Genomic DNA, 17,793 nt, shown 5'->3' on the forward strand with positions numbered 1-17,793 from the left:
AGACCTCATTTTTGGTGTCGCTTCTCCTCCTTTCACAATAAATTAATCATCTTGCCTCTGTGTCCTATAGGTAACATGTATAGTCGCATTTGTCATCCATTCTTATGATCATTAAGTTTGGGTTATTTTGGGATAAAAACGAAAAAGAATGCGTCCGGATATTTTCCCGTCATTGGACAAAACTTTAAGTCAGATTAGACTTCCGGTTTGTGTTTTTCTGTACTTCGAACATACAAAGACTATGAAATAAAGTATATGAATTTGCTTTATGCTATCATTTTGAGTTCTAGCATGTATCATCCTTGCTTAACATGTTTCAGTTTGGGTTATTTTGGGAGGAAAACGAAAATGAATAATATTTGCTATTTACTATCAATTAGTTTACAGTGGCGGATCCAGAACTTTCCGTAAGGGAGGGGGGCGTTGACTGACCTAAAAAGGGGGCGTTACTCTCATGCTTCCCCATATAATCAACAAATTTTTTTCAACGAAATGGGGGGCAGGCCCCCCCCCCCCCCCCCCCTTGGGATCCGCCTATGGTTTACTATTAACGGAGGTCACTGCGGATATATTTCTATATACTTACAGACATTTACTATGAATTACTGTATTTGTTATAATTTACTATAAATTCCAATGTTTATCTTGGGGGGGGGGACCCTTTACTATTCATGGCGTTCACTGATGTATATATATATATATATATATATATATATATATAAGTACCTTTGACTTTTGATACCTCTCCTGAAATTCTCTGTATTGAGTAATTAAAGTATATATGCATGTTCATAGAGTGCAGAAAAACAGAAGGTATAAAAATCGGTATTTGGAAAATAGGAGGAGGGCAAAAAAAAAATGTGCCAGGTCCCTAAGTACCTTTGAATGTTGATACCTCTCCTGAAATTCTCCAGTCAGTATATTTTTTTTTACAGTTTACATACGCTCTATTTCCCCGCGATTTCGTGGGTGTGTTCTAGTTGTCATTGAATCTTAGGCAATTTAATTGGATTAAGTTGTTATTAGTTTACTTTAAACTGTTTATGCTTTTAATACATGACTATTGATTAATCAGAACGTTCATGAATGTGTACGGTAACTAAAATTACCTTCAAACTGGACACTGGACGAGTCAATTTTATGTTTTATCAATGAAAGTAAAGGTATCAAAGGTGAGAATTGCCTTTTCAAAATTTTCCGAACACACTGTAGATATGCGGGGGAAAAAGAAAGTTTACTTATAAGACGTTTTATTCCATTAAACAAGTAATTTTTCGAAGAGAAATGCCGAAATACATTTTACGCACGGCTACGCCAGGTAAAATTATTATTTATCATAACAAAAGAAAATGCATTTTTCAGTTTCATTGGAATATGTTAATCACAATTAATTCTTAACTTATGTAGTCAGTAAATAAAGTCCTACTATGTCCGATATGCCTACTTCTTGGACATCAAAAGTCAATACGATCGATTAAATGTCAATTTTCTCTACTTCACAAAATCTAGTACATATAAATGTTCAGGTCACTTACACAACACCAAGCCAAGCTCAATGAGAAGACGGTCATAGTAAGTCACAAAGTGTAATACATATCTATATATGTGCAATTCGTTATATTTAGTAATATAAACTTTTGGTTGCGTCTCGACTTATTATTTATTTATTTATTTGGACAACTACTGTAATTAAATACCCGTTAACTGGCATTTCCGATTGAATAATAAATTGTATAGGATGACCTTATCGATGTTTGGTTAGAATAAAAAACTTGAGGTAAAGTAAATGTGATATTTTTAATTGAAAGTTTAATTTCATTTTCTATCATCATGTGTTTCAAGTATTTTGTTATGATATCATTGTAAAATATTCGTAGTTAAACTATCCGTTTACAAAAGGAGTGACGATATGCGTTGTGTCCCATTTAAGAGATACAACAATTATCATATACATATACATATTTGTGTATTGTCTGTTTTATAGTGTGTATATACTCTGTATGTACTGTATATTTATGTATTGCAAGTAGTGAGACTTTAATAAAATATTGAATCTGAATCTGAATCTTAATCTATACAGATTGTAGATCCCTCTTTTTAAAAATGGCATTAGGTTTGATAAATAACGTATGACGATTATTTGTAATAATTTTAATGAAACAGTCAACATTGAATTTTTTTTTATTTGATAAATACATCTCAGAAATTAAGGTTTTTCCCCTAAAATCCAGATATTTTGTCAAAAATTAATTATTTTTAGAGAACTGAAGCACATTTTAAAATCATATTTATGGAAAGAAGATTTTCATAATGTTTCTACAAAAATCCACTGTCGTTTATCTTTTGAAATAAAAAAAAATCAGTTAGTCTATCTAAAAGATAGAAATGTCCCAAAAAAGCGGAATTTTGAGTAAATGTCTTAAATTTTGATCGCTTTTTTCTCTTAAAGTAACACATGCATGTATATTTGTTATAACAATTGTGAATTGCTTCGGTTGAAGATAGCTTGTATACAAATTTTCGTAAACAATCATCATGGGATCGAAACTGTATCGTATGTGTACGCTGTGTAAAACAACTACAAGTTTTTTATTTCTTTGATATCCCCAAAATAGATTAAGCGTTTTTTCGTTGAAGTGTACACAAACTTTTGGCGTTTACGAATCAGTTAACTATTAATTTTTTTCACGTGTCTGTTTACTTCAAAGTGTTATTTTAATTAGTTTATGCAACTATTACATAAATGTTTTTTTTCTGGTTTTGATCTTTGTTCTCATATTAAACTGTTTGCAGATTGAGAACCTTATCAAAGTAAGGACAATCTCTAATCTGTTATCCAAACACTATGTCTTTAATTCATGTTTTCCTAAAAGAATAATGTACTTAATATGGTCATGATTATAAATCAACTGTTAATTTTTTAAATACTAAGGCTTTTCTACCGCAGGTATAGATTAGCTTAGCTGTGTTTGGCAAAATTTTAGGAATTTGTGGTCTTCAATGTTCTTCTAAAACGTACTTTAATTGGCCTTTTTTTAATTATTTTTTCTATTCGAGCGCTACTTAAGAGTCTTTTGTAGACGAAACGCGCCTCTGGCGCAAATAGAAGATTTCAATTCTGGTATCTATGGTGAGTTTATTCACGGTTAGTTTGACAATTTGTACTATTAATCATTATCTACTATGTATTTGCAAACACGACTACTTGACTGATTATTTAATAATTTCTTGCAAAAATAACGTTAAGGAAATTACTGAACTTATGCATGTATTATAATAAACTAAGTCTAACATACAATTTTCAAAATGTAATACAAATGTTGAAGAGAGGATCAAATAAAAAAGGACCCAAAATATATGTGCTTATCCCTACATCGGTTTTGATTATCTGAAGTAACCTAAAAATTATAATCTCAAAATAAACCAACTTTATGTGAAATCAATGGAATGGAATTGAAAATTTCGAATTGCACTGTAATGAACACACAAACTACATTTATTTTTTTAGGCAGAATTTTTCTCTCCAGATAATTCATTTTATTCAAAAATGTCCCAAAAATAGTTCGTATGGGGGTTGAAAAATGTCTGTATCCAATAAAAAATAAAACAGAATTATGGTTAAAGGACATCATGTGTAAATTTTCAATGTTGGATCTAAGACTTCGTTGATGATTTGTCAGGCTACGTATGTTCTACACTTGGATATGGCAATGTGTTATATATTATAAGTGCTTTGTCCCATCAAATATTTTCTTACATTTGATTGTCCATGTCAATCAATATAGTTCACTACATTTTTTACACGAGGAAAATGTTCAAACATCTTTCCTAACTTAGTGTATTTGTCATCTTATAAAAAACGAGAAGAAAAAACGTACAGCAAAATACAGTTAAGTTTGCAACATTTTTAAATTAAAAGTACATATGAATTGTATGTAGTTTCGGCCATTCTTAATTTTTTTTCAGGTGAACAGATCTAGACCAATTGTTATCTGCAACAACAAATACAAGCCACCTTGAATGATATTTACTATAAGTAATTGTTTGATTGACAAATTCTATAAATGTTTAAGTATGACCGACAGATTTAATTCCCCGAGGGTATTACCAGCCCAGTAGTCAGCACTTCTATGCTGACACGAATTATCATTGATATGGTCATATTTATAAATCAATTGTTAACAAAACTTTTGAATTTTTGAAATACTAAGGCTTTTCTACCTCAGGAATAGATTACTTAGCTGTATTTGGCAAAACTTTTAGGAGTTTTGGTCCTCAATGCTCTTCAACTTCATACTTAATTTGGCATTTTTAACTTTTTTGGATTCAAGCGTCACTGATAAGTCGTTTGTAAACGATACGCGTGTCTGGCGTAAATACAAAATTTAATCCTGGTTTCTATTATGGTTTTATTTTCAAAGAGATTTTGAACTCTTTTTTTTTTAAATTGCATGATAATTTTAGTACCTTTATAGATTTTGATAACTCATGGGCAATATTTATAACTCTTTTACCCCTGTTGTCTGATTTCCTTGATAGTTTGTATGATTGCAAAATTTGTAGGGATCTTATCTTAACAGTGTATTTGTAATTTACATTGGTCATCTACCTTTATTATACATGTATATGTACAGAATTTTCAAAATACCCTATCAATTTAGAATTAAGGCAACATTTGAGGTACAACAACTCTTAGACTAGTAAGCATATCAGCATATGCTGAATTGAGTTATTTTCTTAATAATAGAGAATGTTGATATTTCAAATATACAAAGTTAATCTATCAATATAATGGAATTTGATCCAACTGTCATACCAGTGAAAGATTTAGCTAGACCTAAAACGAGGTTTAATCCACCATTTTCTACATTTGAAAATGCCTGTACCAAAGTCAGAAATATGATAGTTGTTATCCATTCGTTCGATGTGTTTGAGCTTTTGATTTTGCCATTCGATTAGGGACTTTCCTTTATAAATTTTCCTCGGAGTTCAGTATTTTTGTGATCTGACTTTTTATCTATTCTAGCTTTCAAGAAAGACATTCTGTTTTTTTAAAGCAAAATCAAACATATTTTTGACTATGGTGAGTCAAAGCTAAGAATTGTGACTTTCTATTTACTTTCTAATTATCAAATCATATAATCTGACAGAAATAAAATAAACTACCTAACAACCTGGTATTTTGTAAGATCAATATATAGTTGAGATTTTTGTAAAGTTTTATGAAAATCCAAATTGATTTGAAAAGTTATAGAAACTTTAGAAAGGTGACTATCTGAATTGAGTCCAAACTTAAACTTCTACCTTTTTTTACCTTTTAAATCAATCCTTATATTTGATCGTAATAGACCAAACTACCAAATTACCTGATTGGAAGATATTACTGACTCCTGATTATATATAAAAATAAGATATGGCATGATTGCCAATGAGACAAAGTTTATCCACAAGAGACACCGAATTTAACGACTATATGTCACCGTACGACCTTCAACAATGAACAAAGCCCATACCGCATAGTCAACTTCAAAAGGCCCCGAAATGACAATGTAAAACAAATCAAACAAGAAAACTAACGGTCTAATTTTTGTACGAGTCTGTGAAACTTTTGATTTTTTGAAATACTAAGGCTTTTTTACCTCAGGAACAGATTACCTTCGCTGTATTTGGCAAAACATTTCGGAATTTTGGTCCTCAATGCTCTTCAACTTCGTACTTTATTTGGCCTTTTTAACTTTTTTTTATTCGAGCGTCACTGATGAGTCTTGAATGTATACGAAATGCGCGTCTGGCGTAAATACAAAATTTAATCCTGGTATCTATGATAAGTTCGTTTGATTGTTTTTGAGCAATTTGAAAACTATTACATGTCCTTCACTCTTTAAGTTTTTAAAATTGCATCATGATCAATTATGCATATCGGTACACAAGGACATTATTCTATAAATAACCGAAACTCAGTAATTGTGTTATGTATAAAAAGGCACAGGTAATCACGTTGTCAGTCGCTTTACTTGTTGTTTTTGGAATTTTGGGTCCTCAATGTTCTTCAACTTTGTATTTGTTTGGCTTTTTAACTATTTTGATCTGAGCGTCACTGATGAGTCTTAAGTAGACGAAACGCGCGTCTGGCGTATAAAATTATAATCCTGGTACTTTTGATAACTATTTGAATGTTTAAAAGAATTATTTAGGTTGACACGGTTATGAAAACCGAGGGACACATCGCACATGCTGATTTTCCTCAGTTGTACAGTTGCGCTAAGGTAGACCATGCATACCAATTCTCACTGTTGCACGATAGCAGAATGTAAAGAACAATAGGCGAGGGGATTATTTTATGGGAAAAAAGCAGCTAAGATTATGAAATCAATTATTTGTGCATGTTAATATATATTTTAGTTTCTAAACATTATTTAAAGGAGATGTGAGCTATACATAAACTATAATGACAGGCAACGCTTTGACCAACATATAAAACGCCTTACTTCTAAATTTCAAACAGCGCATGCCTCTAAAAAGTGTATTGTCTTCTACAATAGACATATTATGTCATAACAATAAATTTTAGCTTCTATCGCGAAAGTCTAGCTAGATAAAGGAATTTTTACTCAATAAATCTAAGAACATATTATGAAAAAAATGAATTATTATGATAAACGAAACCAACGAACAGAGTCAGAAACAAACGTCAAGTATACATGGAATTGACGCTTTTGAGATTTATTGACTATCTACGCTGAACATGCTATATAAGAAAAAGAGCAACAAAATAGATATACATATGATAATACTGTATTTGGAAATGCATGTATAACAGAGGAACTTAAGATAACAGAGGAACTTAAGATCATAAATACGTATACAAACACTACGACAATAACACAGAAAGGCGTCTACATGTCAACATACAAACGCTCTCCCCAAAAATAATATGTTTATTCACCATGTATAGCATTGAGGGTTAGAACGATAAAGGCCTTATCTTATTCCAATATCGATCAAATCCATCATGCGTTCAAGTCAAATAGAACGCTTTAAAAGTAACGTTGGAATGTATTCTTGAAAAAGGCACAAACAGACCTTGAAAAGTTTCAAATCTTACAAATTTAGCCTTTTCCTGTTTGAATGTTTTACACTAGTAATTTTTGGGACCCTTTATAGCTTGCTGTTTGGTGTCAGCCTAGGCCCCATGTTGAAGGCCGTACCTATAATAGTTTACAAATTGAGACTAGATTGAAAGTTGTTTCATTGACACTCATACCACGTCTTCTTATATTATATATTGAATGGTATATAGAGCTGTTTACGACAAACTAAGTGAAAGATTTTAATCAAATATTTTATTTATTTTAAAAATGTATTATAAGCATCATATTGCAAATTATATTTTGTCGACGTTTGTGCTAGCGCTGTTTCTTGTTCTAAAAACGTATGGATTTCACGGCCTGCTTTCTTTGTTCTTACTAGGAAATTGAAATGTATGCTAGCTTTGTGGTCATTGGGTCTTTGCATTCGAAATAAACACATGTATTCTAAAACCAGTTGTTGGCATGATACGGGTTATGTTCTTATATATTTTATGATGGTGTGATACTAAACCCCCAACAGGAGGGATGGTTTTTGACATTTATATGATGAAGACAAAATCTTTCAATTAGTTCAATGAGGTCTGGGTTGGAATGTCAGTAGCTCCTAGTAGTCCTTTGTTAATGTATTTACCATTGTAGTTTTGCGTAGTTTCTGTTATCACCTATTCTGACATCGGACTCGGTCTTTTTTAAAATCATTAAAACCGAGTTTAACTGTGCGTATTGTTGTGTGTTTCGTTGTTTTATATTGATTAGAGGTATAGGGGAGGTTTTGAGATCTCACAAAACATATTTGACCCAGCTTCATTTTTGCGCATGGCCCTAGAGCCTCTGCATTTTGTTAGTCTTGTATGTTTTTTTTAATTTTAGTATATTTATATGTACTGGAGTTTAGCATGATGTCCATTCTCACTACTGTGCCCTTCATAATAGACAATCCGTCCCCATTTTTAGATATATTGAAACATCGTCTTTAAAAAAAAAAAATGTAATTAAGAATCTCAAAATCTGAATTGAAAATTTAGAATTCAGTGACAAAAAGATTTGTTTCTTGTTTAAATATTTTCTTGAAATGAATGGCGATAGTCAATGAAAAAGGAGATATGATAAACGAGATAATATCAGTTTTTCAATTTTTAGCTAATCGTTATCTACCCAGCCCACTGCTTTTATGTGAATCAGTTGATCAGAAAGATATATTCATTTTAGCAGTTCCACCAACAGTTGTTTATCCCTGTTACATTGCTAGAGCAGTTTCTACGTATTTAATTCACTTTAAATCCGTAAGAATATCTTCAATATAAAGAAGCTCTGGTTTGTGTGTATCTTATAAACTGAGAGTGCGGGGACAAATGCATACATGATTTCCTGAGTTATGAAACACCAGCTTATATTAAAACGACCGGTTATTGTGTTATCTACCATGCTCAAATCTTTTATTTCTTTCTTTAAGTGCCTTTGAAATAGCTGTCAGTAAATGCAAGTATTCTAAGATATGTAGGGATGTGAAAGTCTGAAACTGAACGATTAAAGCAAAGTTTGAAGTGAAGTTTAAATTTATTGTATATTGGTTCGTACAAGTTCCCGAGACCAAGTTGACAATAAAAGATGCCATCGTTGATGCATTTTGAAAACATTTTGGTTTCATCGTTCTTTAACATCAATATTGAATTGAACGCCACTTATTTGTGCACACAAAAAAGGGCTACGTCCACTCTGTGTTTTAATTATAAAAGTACATGAGCTAACTTAAAGCCTTTTTCAATTAATTTTAATAGTTCGTTGAACAGTTACACCACTGTCCTAGGTTAGGGGAGGGTTGGGATCTCGCTAACATGTTTAACACCACCACATTCTGTATGTATCTGCCTTTTTCAAGTAAGGAGCCTGTAATTCAGTGGTTGTCGTTTGTTGCTGTGTTAAATATTTGTTTTTCTATAATTTTTTTGTACATAGATTATGCCATTAGATTTCTCGTTTGCCAGAATTGTCATGTACATTTTCATTTTAGGGCCTTTTAAAGCTGACTATGCGGTATAGGCTTCGCTAATTATTGAAGACTGTTCTGTGATTTATAGTTGGTAATTTTTGTCATTTGGTCTCATTTGATGAAGAGTTGTCTCATTAGCAATCACATCACAACTTCTATTTTATAGCTACTCTTTCGCATATACTCTTAATTTATTGTTCCTTAAATTTTAAAATGCTAAGAAATACTTCAGTTTTCATACCCTCGTCAGAGTCTTATATTCCTCTTTATTGTGCTATATCAGGTAAGGTAAACCATGTTGTTATCCATTCGTTTGATGTGTTTCAGCCATTTGATTAGGGACTTTTCGATTGAATTTTCCTCGGAGTTCAGTATTTTTGTGATTTTACATCTTTACTATTTTTTCAATATGTCTTATGTTAAATTTAAAAAGGAAAGTATGACTTTTTTTTGTCTGCAATATCATCGAAAATGTGATTCCTGTATTTACGGTTGACTTACAAAACTCTGACGGCGCTCAATTTTACTTTCTTTTTTAAAACTTTTTCAGTTATTGGTAACTGAAGCTTTTCTCATAATAATACATTATTCATATACTGTTACTTTAAAATGTAAAAGCAGACATTTCATCGTTTGAGGTAATGAATTTGAAATAGAAAGTAGAACAGACTGCAGATCCTTAAAGAGCAGTGACATATATTTAATGTACCTTGTTGATGTAAGTCATTTACTTGAGAACCCTTAGGAAAATTTGTTGTACCTAATGAAAAAAACCGACTATTTATATATGTTTTTTTTTTAATTTAAAGGTACATTTAACGAGAAAAGAAAGTACGTCCACTATCAGCTAAAAGAGGGAACTAAAATCAGTTTTTTGTAAAATCTGAAAACTGGAATTACAACCTTATTACGATGACGGCCGGCAACAGCCATTAGAACATGCACATGTAGGTACAAATACGTAATTTATTTATAGAAAACAATTACACGAGACAATCGCATTGTGTATGAATCAAAACTTAACAGATAAAATTGAAAATGGAAATGGGGAATGTGCCAAAGAGACAACAACCCGACCATAGAAAAAAACAACAGCAGAAGGTCACCAACAGGTCTTCAATGTACTGAGAAATTCCCGCACCCGGAGGCGTCCTTCAACTGGCCCTTAAACAAATATATACTAGTTCAGTGATAATGAACGCCACACTAATTTCCAAATTGTACACAAGAAACTAAAATTAAAATAATACGAGACTAACAAAGGCCAGAGGCTCCTGACTTGGGACGGGCGCAAAAATGCGGCGGCGTTAAACATGTTTGTGAGATCTCAACCCTCCCCCTATACCTCTAGCCAATGTAGAAAAGTAAACGCATAACAATATGCACATTACAATTCAGTTCAAGAGAAGTCCGAGTCTGATGTCAGAAGATGTAACCAAAGAAAATAAACAAAATGACAATAATACATAAATAACAACAGACTACTAGCAGTTAACTGACATGCCAGCTCCAGACTTCAATTAAACTGACTGAAAGAGTATTTTTTGGGAGGAGATAAAAAATGATAAACTTAAATTGGATTTAATCAAAGATAGGATGCGAGTGTTTCCGAATATTCCTACCTGAGATATAATAAGACTTTTCTCATGAACATTGACTGATTGGTATTTGATTTCTTTTGCCTTCGCCAAATAACCCTATGTCGCGGCGATCTCGTGAAATAAACTGATTGAAGGCGTGTTGCTCCAAGAATGTAAGTACTATATTGGTATATATAGCACATCCGTGATCGAAGTGATGAAAACAAATAAAATAGCAAGTAAGTTATATATTCTTATCGCTAAAAAAATACAGTAAAGATAAACAAGAGAAATACTAGTAACTCGTCATATATACCAAGATATTGTACGACAGTCTACAAAAATCTCAACAGTGACGCTCGAATATAAAAAAAGATATGGAGTTAAAATGTTGAATAAATCATTAGATAAAAAGTTGTTTAGTTATACGACATTGTATAAGTATATTTGGTTCGTGAACTTTTTGTAACAAACTATATAAAAAAGGATTTTAATTCAACTATAAAAGCTTATTATCTCTTTTGGATATAGTTTATAACAAAAAAAAATGTTAAATAGGAATCAGATGTCAGACTAATTACTACAGTCATGTTAAATTGATATATCCAAAGTACTTTTAAACATACAAGCATGATAAGTTACCGTAAATCGGTTATGTCACTAGAGTTTGGTAAAATTGTGCACGTAACCTAGGCTCGTTGAACAATAACTGAAACATATAAAAAATGATGCATTTATCTCTTTTATTTTAAGTATACAATATTATTCCATTGAGATTCAAATTTTCTTTTCTTTTGTCTTACTGATGTGAATAACATTGAAAATATTTTGTGCTGCTATAAATTATTGTCTTGTTTAATTTACCGAAAGATTTTCCGTGTGAAGTTACCTTAACCGTATGTGCCACCTCACGTTAGAAATTCGGCAGCCTCACAGCTAATTTTTTGTAGTCAATTCTAAAAATAAATATGTAAAGTGGAGCGAAAGAGTATCCTTTGTATGTATCGTGGATAGTTGTTTCCTTACCGTTATAAAATGACCACACACACATAGATATATTAATGCATATATTAAAGATACATGTACTTGTAAAAAATAACCTTTTTGGGAGCTTCGAACTAATCATCAATGTAAGTAAATATTGTTTGAAAACACTGTTAAATTTTTTAACTACCTTTCCAGGAGAGTACAGTGGAGGAAATGAACATTGTTGATGAGGATGATGTTGAAGTGGAACGATTTAAAGAATATGACAGTAGTTTGACAGACCATCATAGAGGACTTTTCGAGGAGGTCAATATACCAAACCGCAGAAGGTACCTGAAGTGGTGCATACCGGTAAACATATATAAGCTATTCTAAATATTTGAAAATCGTTTTTTTATGAAAGTGAAAAGATCCACAAAATTGTGTCCTTTTAATTGCAGACATGTTCCTGTATTGTAATAAATCAAAGTATATATGGTATGATACTAAACCCCTAACGGGAGGGATTGTGCCTGTTATTCATTTGATGAAGACATAATCTTTTAATCAGTTTAATTGAAGTCTGGAGCTGGCATGTCAGTTAACTGCTAGTAGTCTGTTGTTATTTATGTATTATCGTCATTTTGTTTATTTTCTTTGGTTACATCTTCTGACAACAGACTCGGAATTCTCTTGAACTAAATCTTAATGTGCGTATTGTTATGCGTTTACTTTTCTACATTGACTAGAGGTATAGGGGGAGGGTTGAGATCTCATAAACATGTTTAACCCCGCCGCATGTTTGCACCTGTCCCAAGCCAGGAGCCTCTGGCCTTTGTTAGTCTTGTCTTCTTTTTAATTTTAGTTTCTTGTGTTCAATTTGGAGTTTAGTATGGCGTTTATTATCACTGAACTAGTAGATATATTTTCACTGCATTGAAGACCTGTTGGTGACCTTCTCCTGTTGTTGGTCATGTTGTAGTCTCTTTGACACATTCCCCATTTCCATTCTCAATTTTATATTCCAACAAATTACATCGCACTTCATTACCTTACTCTTGATTTCTGGTTTCAATAATCAAGAATTCAATGATTATAGTTTTTATATTTACCCGAGGGAAATTGCTTTAAAAAATAATTATTATAAAATACTAAAAGTGTACTTTTTCTAAAGGAGTAGGCCCGGTAAGACTCCTTTTAGGCCCTAAATATAGCGTCTTTACAAAGTTGCTCTTTAATAGATATGAATATTAAGCTCGGAAGTTTCTTATTACAAACATCGATATAAAATCTGTATTTGTAGATGATGATTATAGCGGTCATAGAGTTAGCACGGATCCGTGTAACTTATTAGTTTTTTTTAAATAACCTAAATCTGAAAGATGATACATTAAACACTGTAGTAAGTTGTTTAAACATTGCCTTCATCCGTAAAAACTGATTTTGTTTTAAATAAATGTAAATATAACAACAAATGTATTGATAATAATATGAACACTTCTGGTTCTGCGTCATACTTTTGACTTTAAATTAATATTTGGAAATATGTACTGATTCAATGTTCTGTTTGAAAAAAAATAATGATTTACTTGTTTGAATTTACTTTAACCTTGCTTTGAGTATAGTCGCCGTCACGTAAAATTGGCACCATGTTTTTTGTCAAAATTTCCTTAAATATCGACCGCGTTTACTAAAGATCATGTTTTTCAATTAGCGGAATCAAATATCATTCCAAAAATCAACTACTGTCCTACCTTTTATTGTGTTTGCACTGTATAATCCTGACCTTCACATAATCCAAGATTAATTTGTATGGTGGAATCCGACATTGTTATTACCGGAAGTGTTGCCGTGGAGTTCCACGTGCTCTCCATTTTCTTGTGTCTCTCTGAGCTTTTCGTCATCTTTACGTAAAAAGCGCGGGAAATTGTATCATCAATAACAATGATGTAACCAGAGAGTAACGAATGTTATGGAATAAGGGACCCTCATAGAAACCAAGATGGCGGTTATACAATGTAAATAATCTTGAAAAATGTGAAGGTCAGGATTATACAGTGCAAACACAATAAAGGGTAGGACAGTAGTGGATATTTGGACAGGATTTTACTTCCGCTAAAAGAAAAACACCATCTTGAATAAACGCGGCTGATATTTAAAAATTTTTTAACAAAAAACATGGTGCCAATTTTACGTGACGGCGACTATAGATGTAAGTACTCTTGAATTGATAACTTGTGGATTAAGTAAGTTTTATTTTCAAGCGATCATCTATTTGACAGGCCCGAAAACTCGTGTAAACATATAAAAATAACACATGTCTTGAATATAAACATTTTGTGTTTTAGAGTTAAAAGTTTTTAATACTAATTTCTAAGAAAAACACGACCTTTAACACAGTCATAAACACTTTCTTCATCTAAACGTGTTGGTCCGAGAACACAGTTATTTCGTAACTGCATTTCTTTTAGACAATAAATGTAAATTAAAAGAAATCCCAACTGCGCTGTCTCAATAATATTTGTACAGTGTGTTGGACTACTTTTAGGACAAATTATATCAAAATTATTTAAAACTTCATCAGCTCTAACTCACAATATGGACAATTTTATGTTATGGGTGTCTTGAAATCTTAAGACAGCTTCAGTCATTCTAATTTTAACCTTTGTCAGCTGGACTAAATCACTACTTTACTTTAAAATTCATGATCCAAATGTTTTGACAATGTCATTTCAATCCTCTCCTTGCTATTTGAAGTATAAAACATGAAAAAATACATTTGAAAGGGGTATAAAAAAAATGTTTTGCAACACACTGTTCACACTATGACCTATATTAGACAACGAAAATAAAAGGATGGTAACCGTGTTCCCAGACCTATTACGAAACTAAACATTTTAGAAATATGTGTGCAAACAATATACATGTATTTAGAATAATGTTTACGATATAAACACCATTTTTTTAGCTTACATGTAGTGAGGTTATAGGAAATACATTTGCAAATTTGATCCTAGTGCTCTCGTTGTTTGATCACTGAAAAAATATTCTAGTCATAATCTGTGTTACATAGCCAATAGCAGGCTTCAATGAGATAATCTTACCGCAAAATACGTCTAAATCTCTGTTATTAACTCGTGAACCTGTTTGTAATAAATAACATAACTGAAAATATCACAACGTGTTTTGTTTGGAACTGAAAGTTTTGCCAATTTCAAATCCCAGTATAAACCTAACCAGTCAATATCTTGCGATAAGTTCCAGTTGCACTTATCTTTGTTAGTTACACACCCCGAATTAATTAGGTCTGTTTTCAATTTTTGAGAATGTAAAGTACATAAATCAGACGTTTCGGCTACACCAAACCCGTTGTCTAAATACACAACTACTTTTAACCCGTCTTTCCGCCAATTTTGAACTACAGGTCTTATAACTTAAGTAGCTATGTAACCGCTTGTTCTCAGGCCAAATGGAAGTACCGTAAAAATATAAAACTTGTTTTTCCATTGAAAACCTAAATATTTTCTGTATGCATTGGAGACGTCTATGTGATGATAGCCCGAATTTAAATCAAATATAAAACCAAAACTCTCAGATTTAATATATTGACTGACTGTTTTCAAATCTTCAAATTTAATTCTACTCAAAACTACATGCTCATTAGCATGACGTAAATTCAATATTTACCTTTCTTTACTTTTCGAACTGATAGATACCGTAAACGGATTTATTACGGAAACAACCTAAGCTGACACTGAAATAACAAGATCTTCAATTGCTGAATCTACAAATTTTTCATGCATGATTGCAGATTTATTATTATGTAAAGTTACACTATCTGGTTCATTTCCCATTGCAATTTTATACCCATTTACAATTACATCAATAATGAAATTAGACGCTCCAATAGTTTGCCAAACATTTTTGTAATTTACCTTTCATATGAATATTATTGAAACTCTCTTCATAATCGCAATAAGAACTAAACATATTTAAGTTATCATGTACTTGAAAAATGTCACTGTGTGGTCCATACTGTTCAAATGGCACCTCCTCTGTACCCAGATGTTTTGACCTTACTTCGGCAATCTCTAGCCCAGTGCCCGAAGTTGGCACATGAGTAGCACATGTCTTCAGTCTTGCCTTGTCAACTCGGGCCAGCTTGGCCTTGACTGCTACGAAAGGGCTGTTTTGTTGAATAAGTAGGAATAAAGCTCCCGGCGTTATGTGTACCTTGACTTGGTGCTCCTGCTGCTTGAGCGGGTTTTTTATGGCCTTGTTTTTTCTCCGTCTTCGCCGACATGATCTTCCTTACTGCTCGACTTTCCGCCACACTGATACGTTTTTCATCCTCTGAATTACTGGCGACATCGTCTGAAAGATACTCTTGAACTGTGTTCAATCCACTCTCCGACTTATCGGCTTAAGTATTTGAATCCACTCTTCAAGAAGCTTCGTATGTCTAGTGGGCCTTTTGCTGTCAATATACTCCACGGATCTTTCAATACTGTCGACTACGTCAGACTTCAATTCGAATTGTATCTGGTTACCTTTGAAACGAAACGTAGTCTCAACTTTCTTCACCTTGTTAGCCAGACTGTGAATTTTGTCGTCAAAGTTTCTCTCGATACCAGCCAACTTCATGTAAGTCTTGAAAAAGGAAATCAAATCTGCATTATTTACATCTTTTTCGGAATTTCCGTCTGGTCTAACGGACTCCATTCTGGCTACTTCACTGACAAACATTACATCTATTCCTATAACACAAATACGTATTTGGATTCGAGCGTCACTGATGAGTCTTTTGTAGACGAAACGCGCGTCTGGCGTAAATAAAAGTTAATCCTGGTATCTATGATGAGTTTATTTACTCGTTAGATGGTCTCCATCCTTGTCGATAACTTTTCTCGTGCACGCATGACTTTAAATTCTATTTTGTTATTACAATTAGCCTGCTACCTGTATTCGAAAAATCATACGCCTGTCGTACATAAATATATTTATTTCGACCACATTTTCAGTAGACTGCTTATAGAAGTGAAGCCTTTAAATAAATTGTGTTGCTTTTTGGGCAAAAACTATTGTAGACAATGAGAAACTATGCACAAAAATAATCAGAAACCCCCAAAAAAGAGAGATTTCAATCATGAATTAAGTTATTTTCTATTTGTTGAATATATACAATTGTACATGTGAGCGACAAAGGTTATTAAGGGCCTCTTGTTTGTGCTTTATTACCATTAATTCATTCATAGAAAAAGGGCAAAATATAAATTCGATTATATATCGTAAATTTCTACTTTTTAGATTGTAGTCTTTTTAATTCTTGGAATAGCTGCTGTTGTGATAGCTGCTGATCTTGGTCTTTTTTCATCTAAGACTACGCCAACTACGCAAGAAATAACAGGTGATAAAACAGGTACGTTGATCTCAGTGTTCTCGTTCATTTTTTTGTTTTTTGCAAATCCATTGACATTCATGTGACTTTCATGTCATAAGACAGTGATAAGTTCTAGATAAAAGATTTGAAATATTGTACTAAATCGCGATCGGTTTGTTCGTAAAAAAATGTGTCTACTTTAATGAAATAATAAATGTAACATCTTTTCAGGAATTTTCTCTAACCGGATCGTCAAAACTAAAACATTTCAATAACAGCATAGGTTTTTTTCTGCACATTTGCGTTGTATGTCGGTACGAAATACGTTTTCTCTGTAATTTGCACAAACGTCCATCGTGCATTACTACGCATTTCCGAAATAGGTCCATGACCAAGGTGAACCGATTTGAGTATTATGTAAACAAATAAAATGCATTGGTGCTAGCATAAGGAATATAAATTATGAACGGTACCCATAAAAGTATTGTATCCGACCTGTTACAGTGCCATCAACAAACGTCAAATTTAAGTGTTGCCTATGCCAATTTCATCATTTGCAGTGTACTATTAAAATGACATATCTATAAGTTAGCAGTTAGGATTATTTAGTTTTTGTTATGTCGGGCCTTTATAATTGACTTTACAGTATGTGGGGTTTTGCTAATAATTAAGGACCTTTGCGGTAACATAATTTCGGTCCGTATACGGGCGTTTTTCAATAAAAACGTATTTTCTTGTCCTAGCCACTTTAAAAAAAAATGTGTTTGGTCTTTGGAAGTAATTTTT

At 32.4% G+C, this 17,793-nt stretch overlaps 1 protein-coding gene across 2 annotated transcripts in view; it reads left to right on the forward strand.

Annotated features, from left to right (window-relative positions):
* Window positions 1-17,793, forward strand: part of LOC139513291 (delta-like protein C) — a 64,454-nt gene that overhangs the window by 24,488 nt on the left and 22,173 nt on the right. Inside the window, exons 1-5 of one of the 2 annotated variants that reach the window (XM_071301656.1) lie at window positions 1,710-1,777; window positions 3,967-4,036; window positions 9,891-10,028; window positions 11,844-11,999; window positions 16,935-17,046. In XM_071301656.1, the coding sequence (XP_071157757.1) occupies window positions 11,862-11,999; window positions 16,935-17,046 (250 nt within the window). In that variant the 5' untranslated portion in view covers window positions 1,710-1,777; window positions 3,967-4,036; window positions 9,891-10,028; window positions 11,844-11,861. Of the gene's footprint in view, window positions 1-1,709; window positions 1,778-3,966; window positions 4,037-9,890; window positions 10,029-11,843; window positions 12,000-16,934; window positions 17,047-17,793 lie in introns of those variants that run through there. The other variant, XM_071301655.1, reaches the window with a different exon arrangement.

Source organism: Mytilus edulis, chromosome 2 (assembly GCF_963676685.1).
Source record: "Mytilus edulis chromosome 2, xbMytEdul2.2, whole genome shotgun sequence".
Classification (NCBI taxonomy): Eukaryota; Metazoa; Mollusca; class Bivalvia; order Mytilida; family Mytilidae; genus Mytilus; species Mytilus edulis.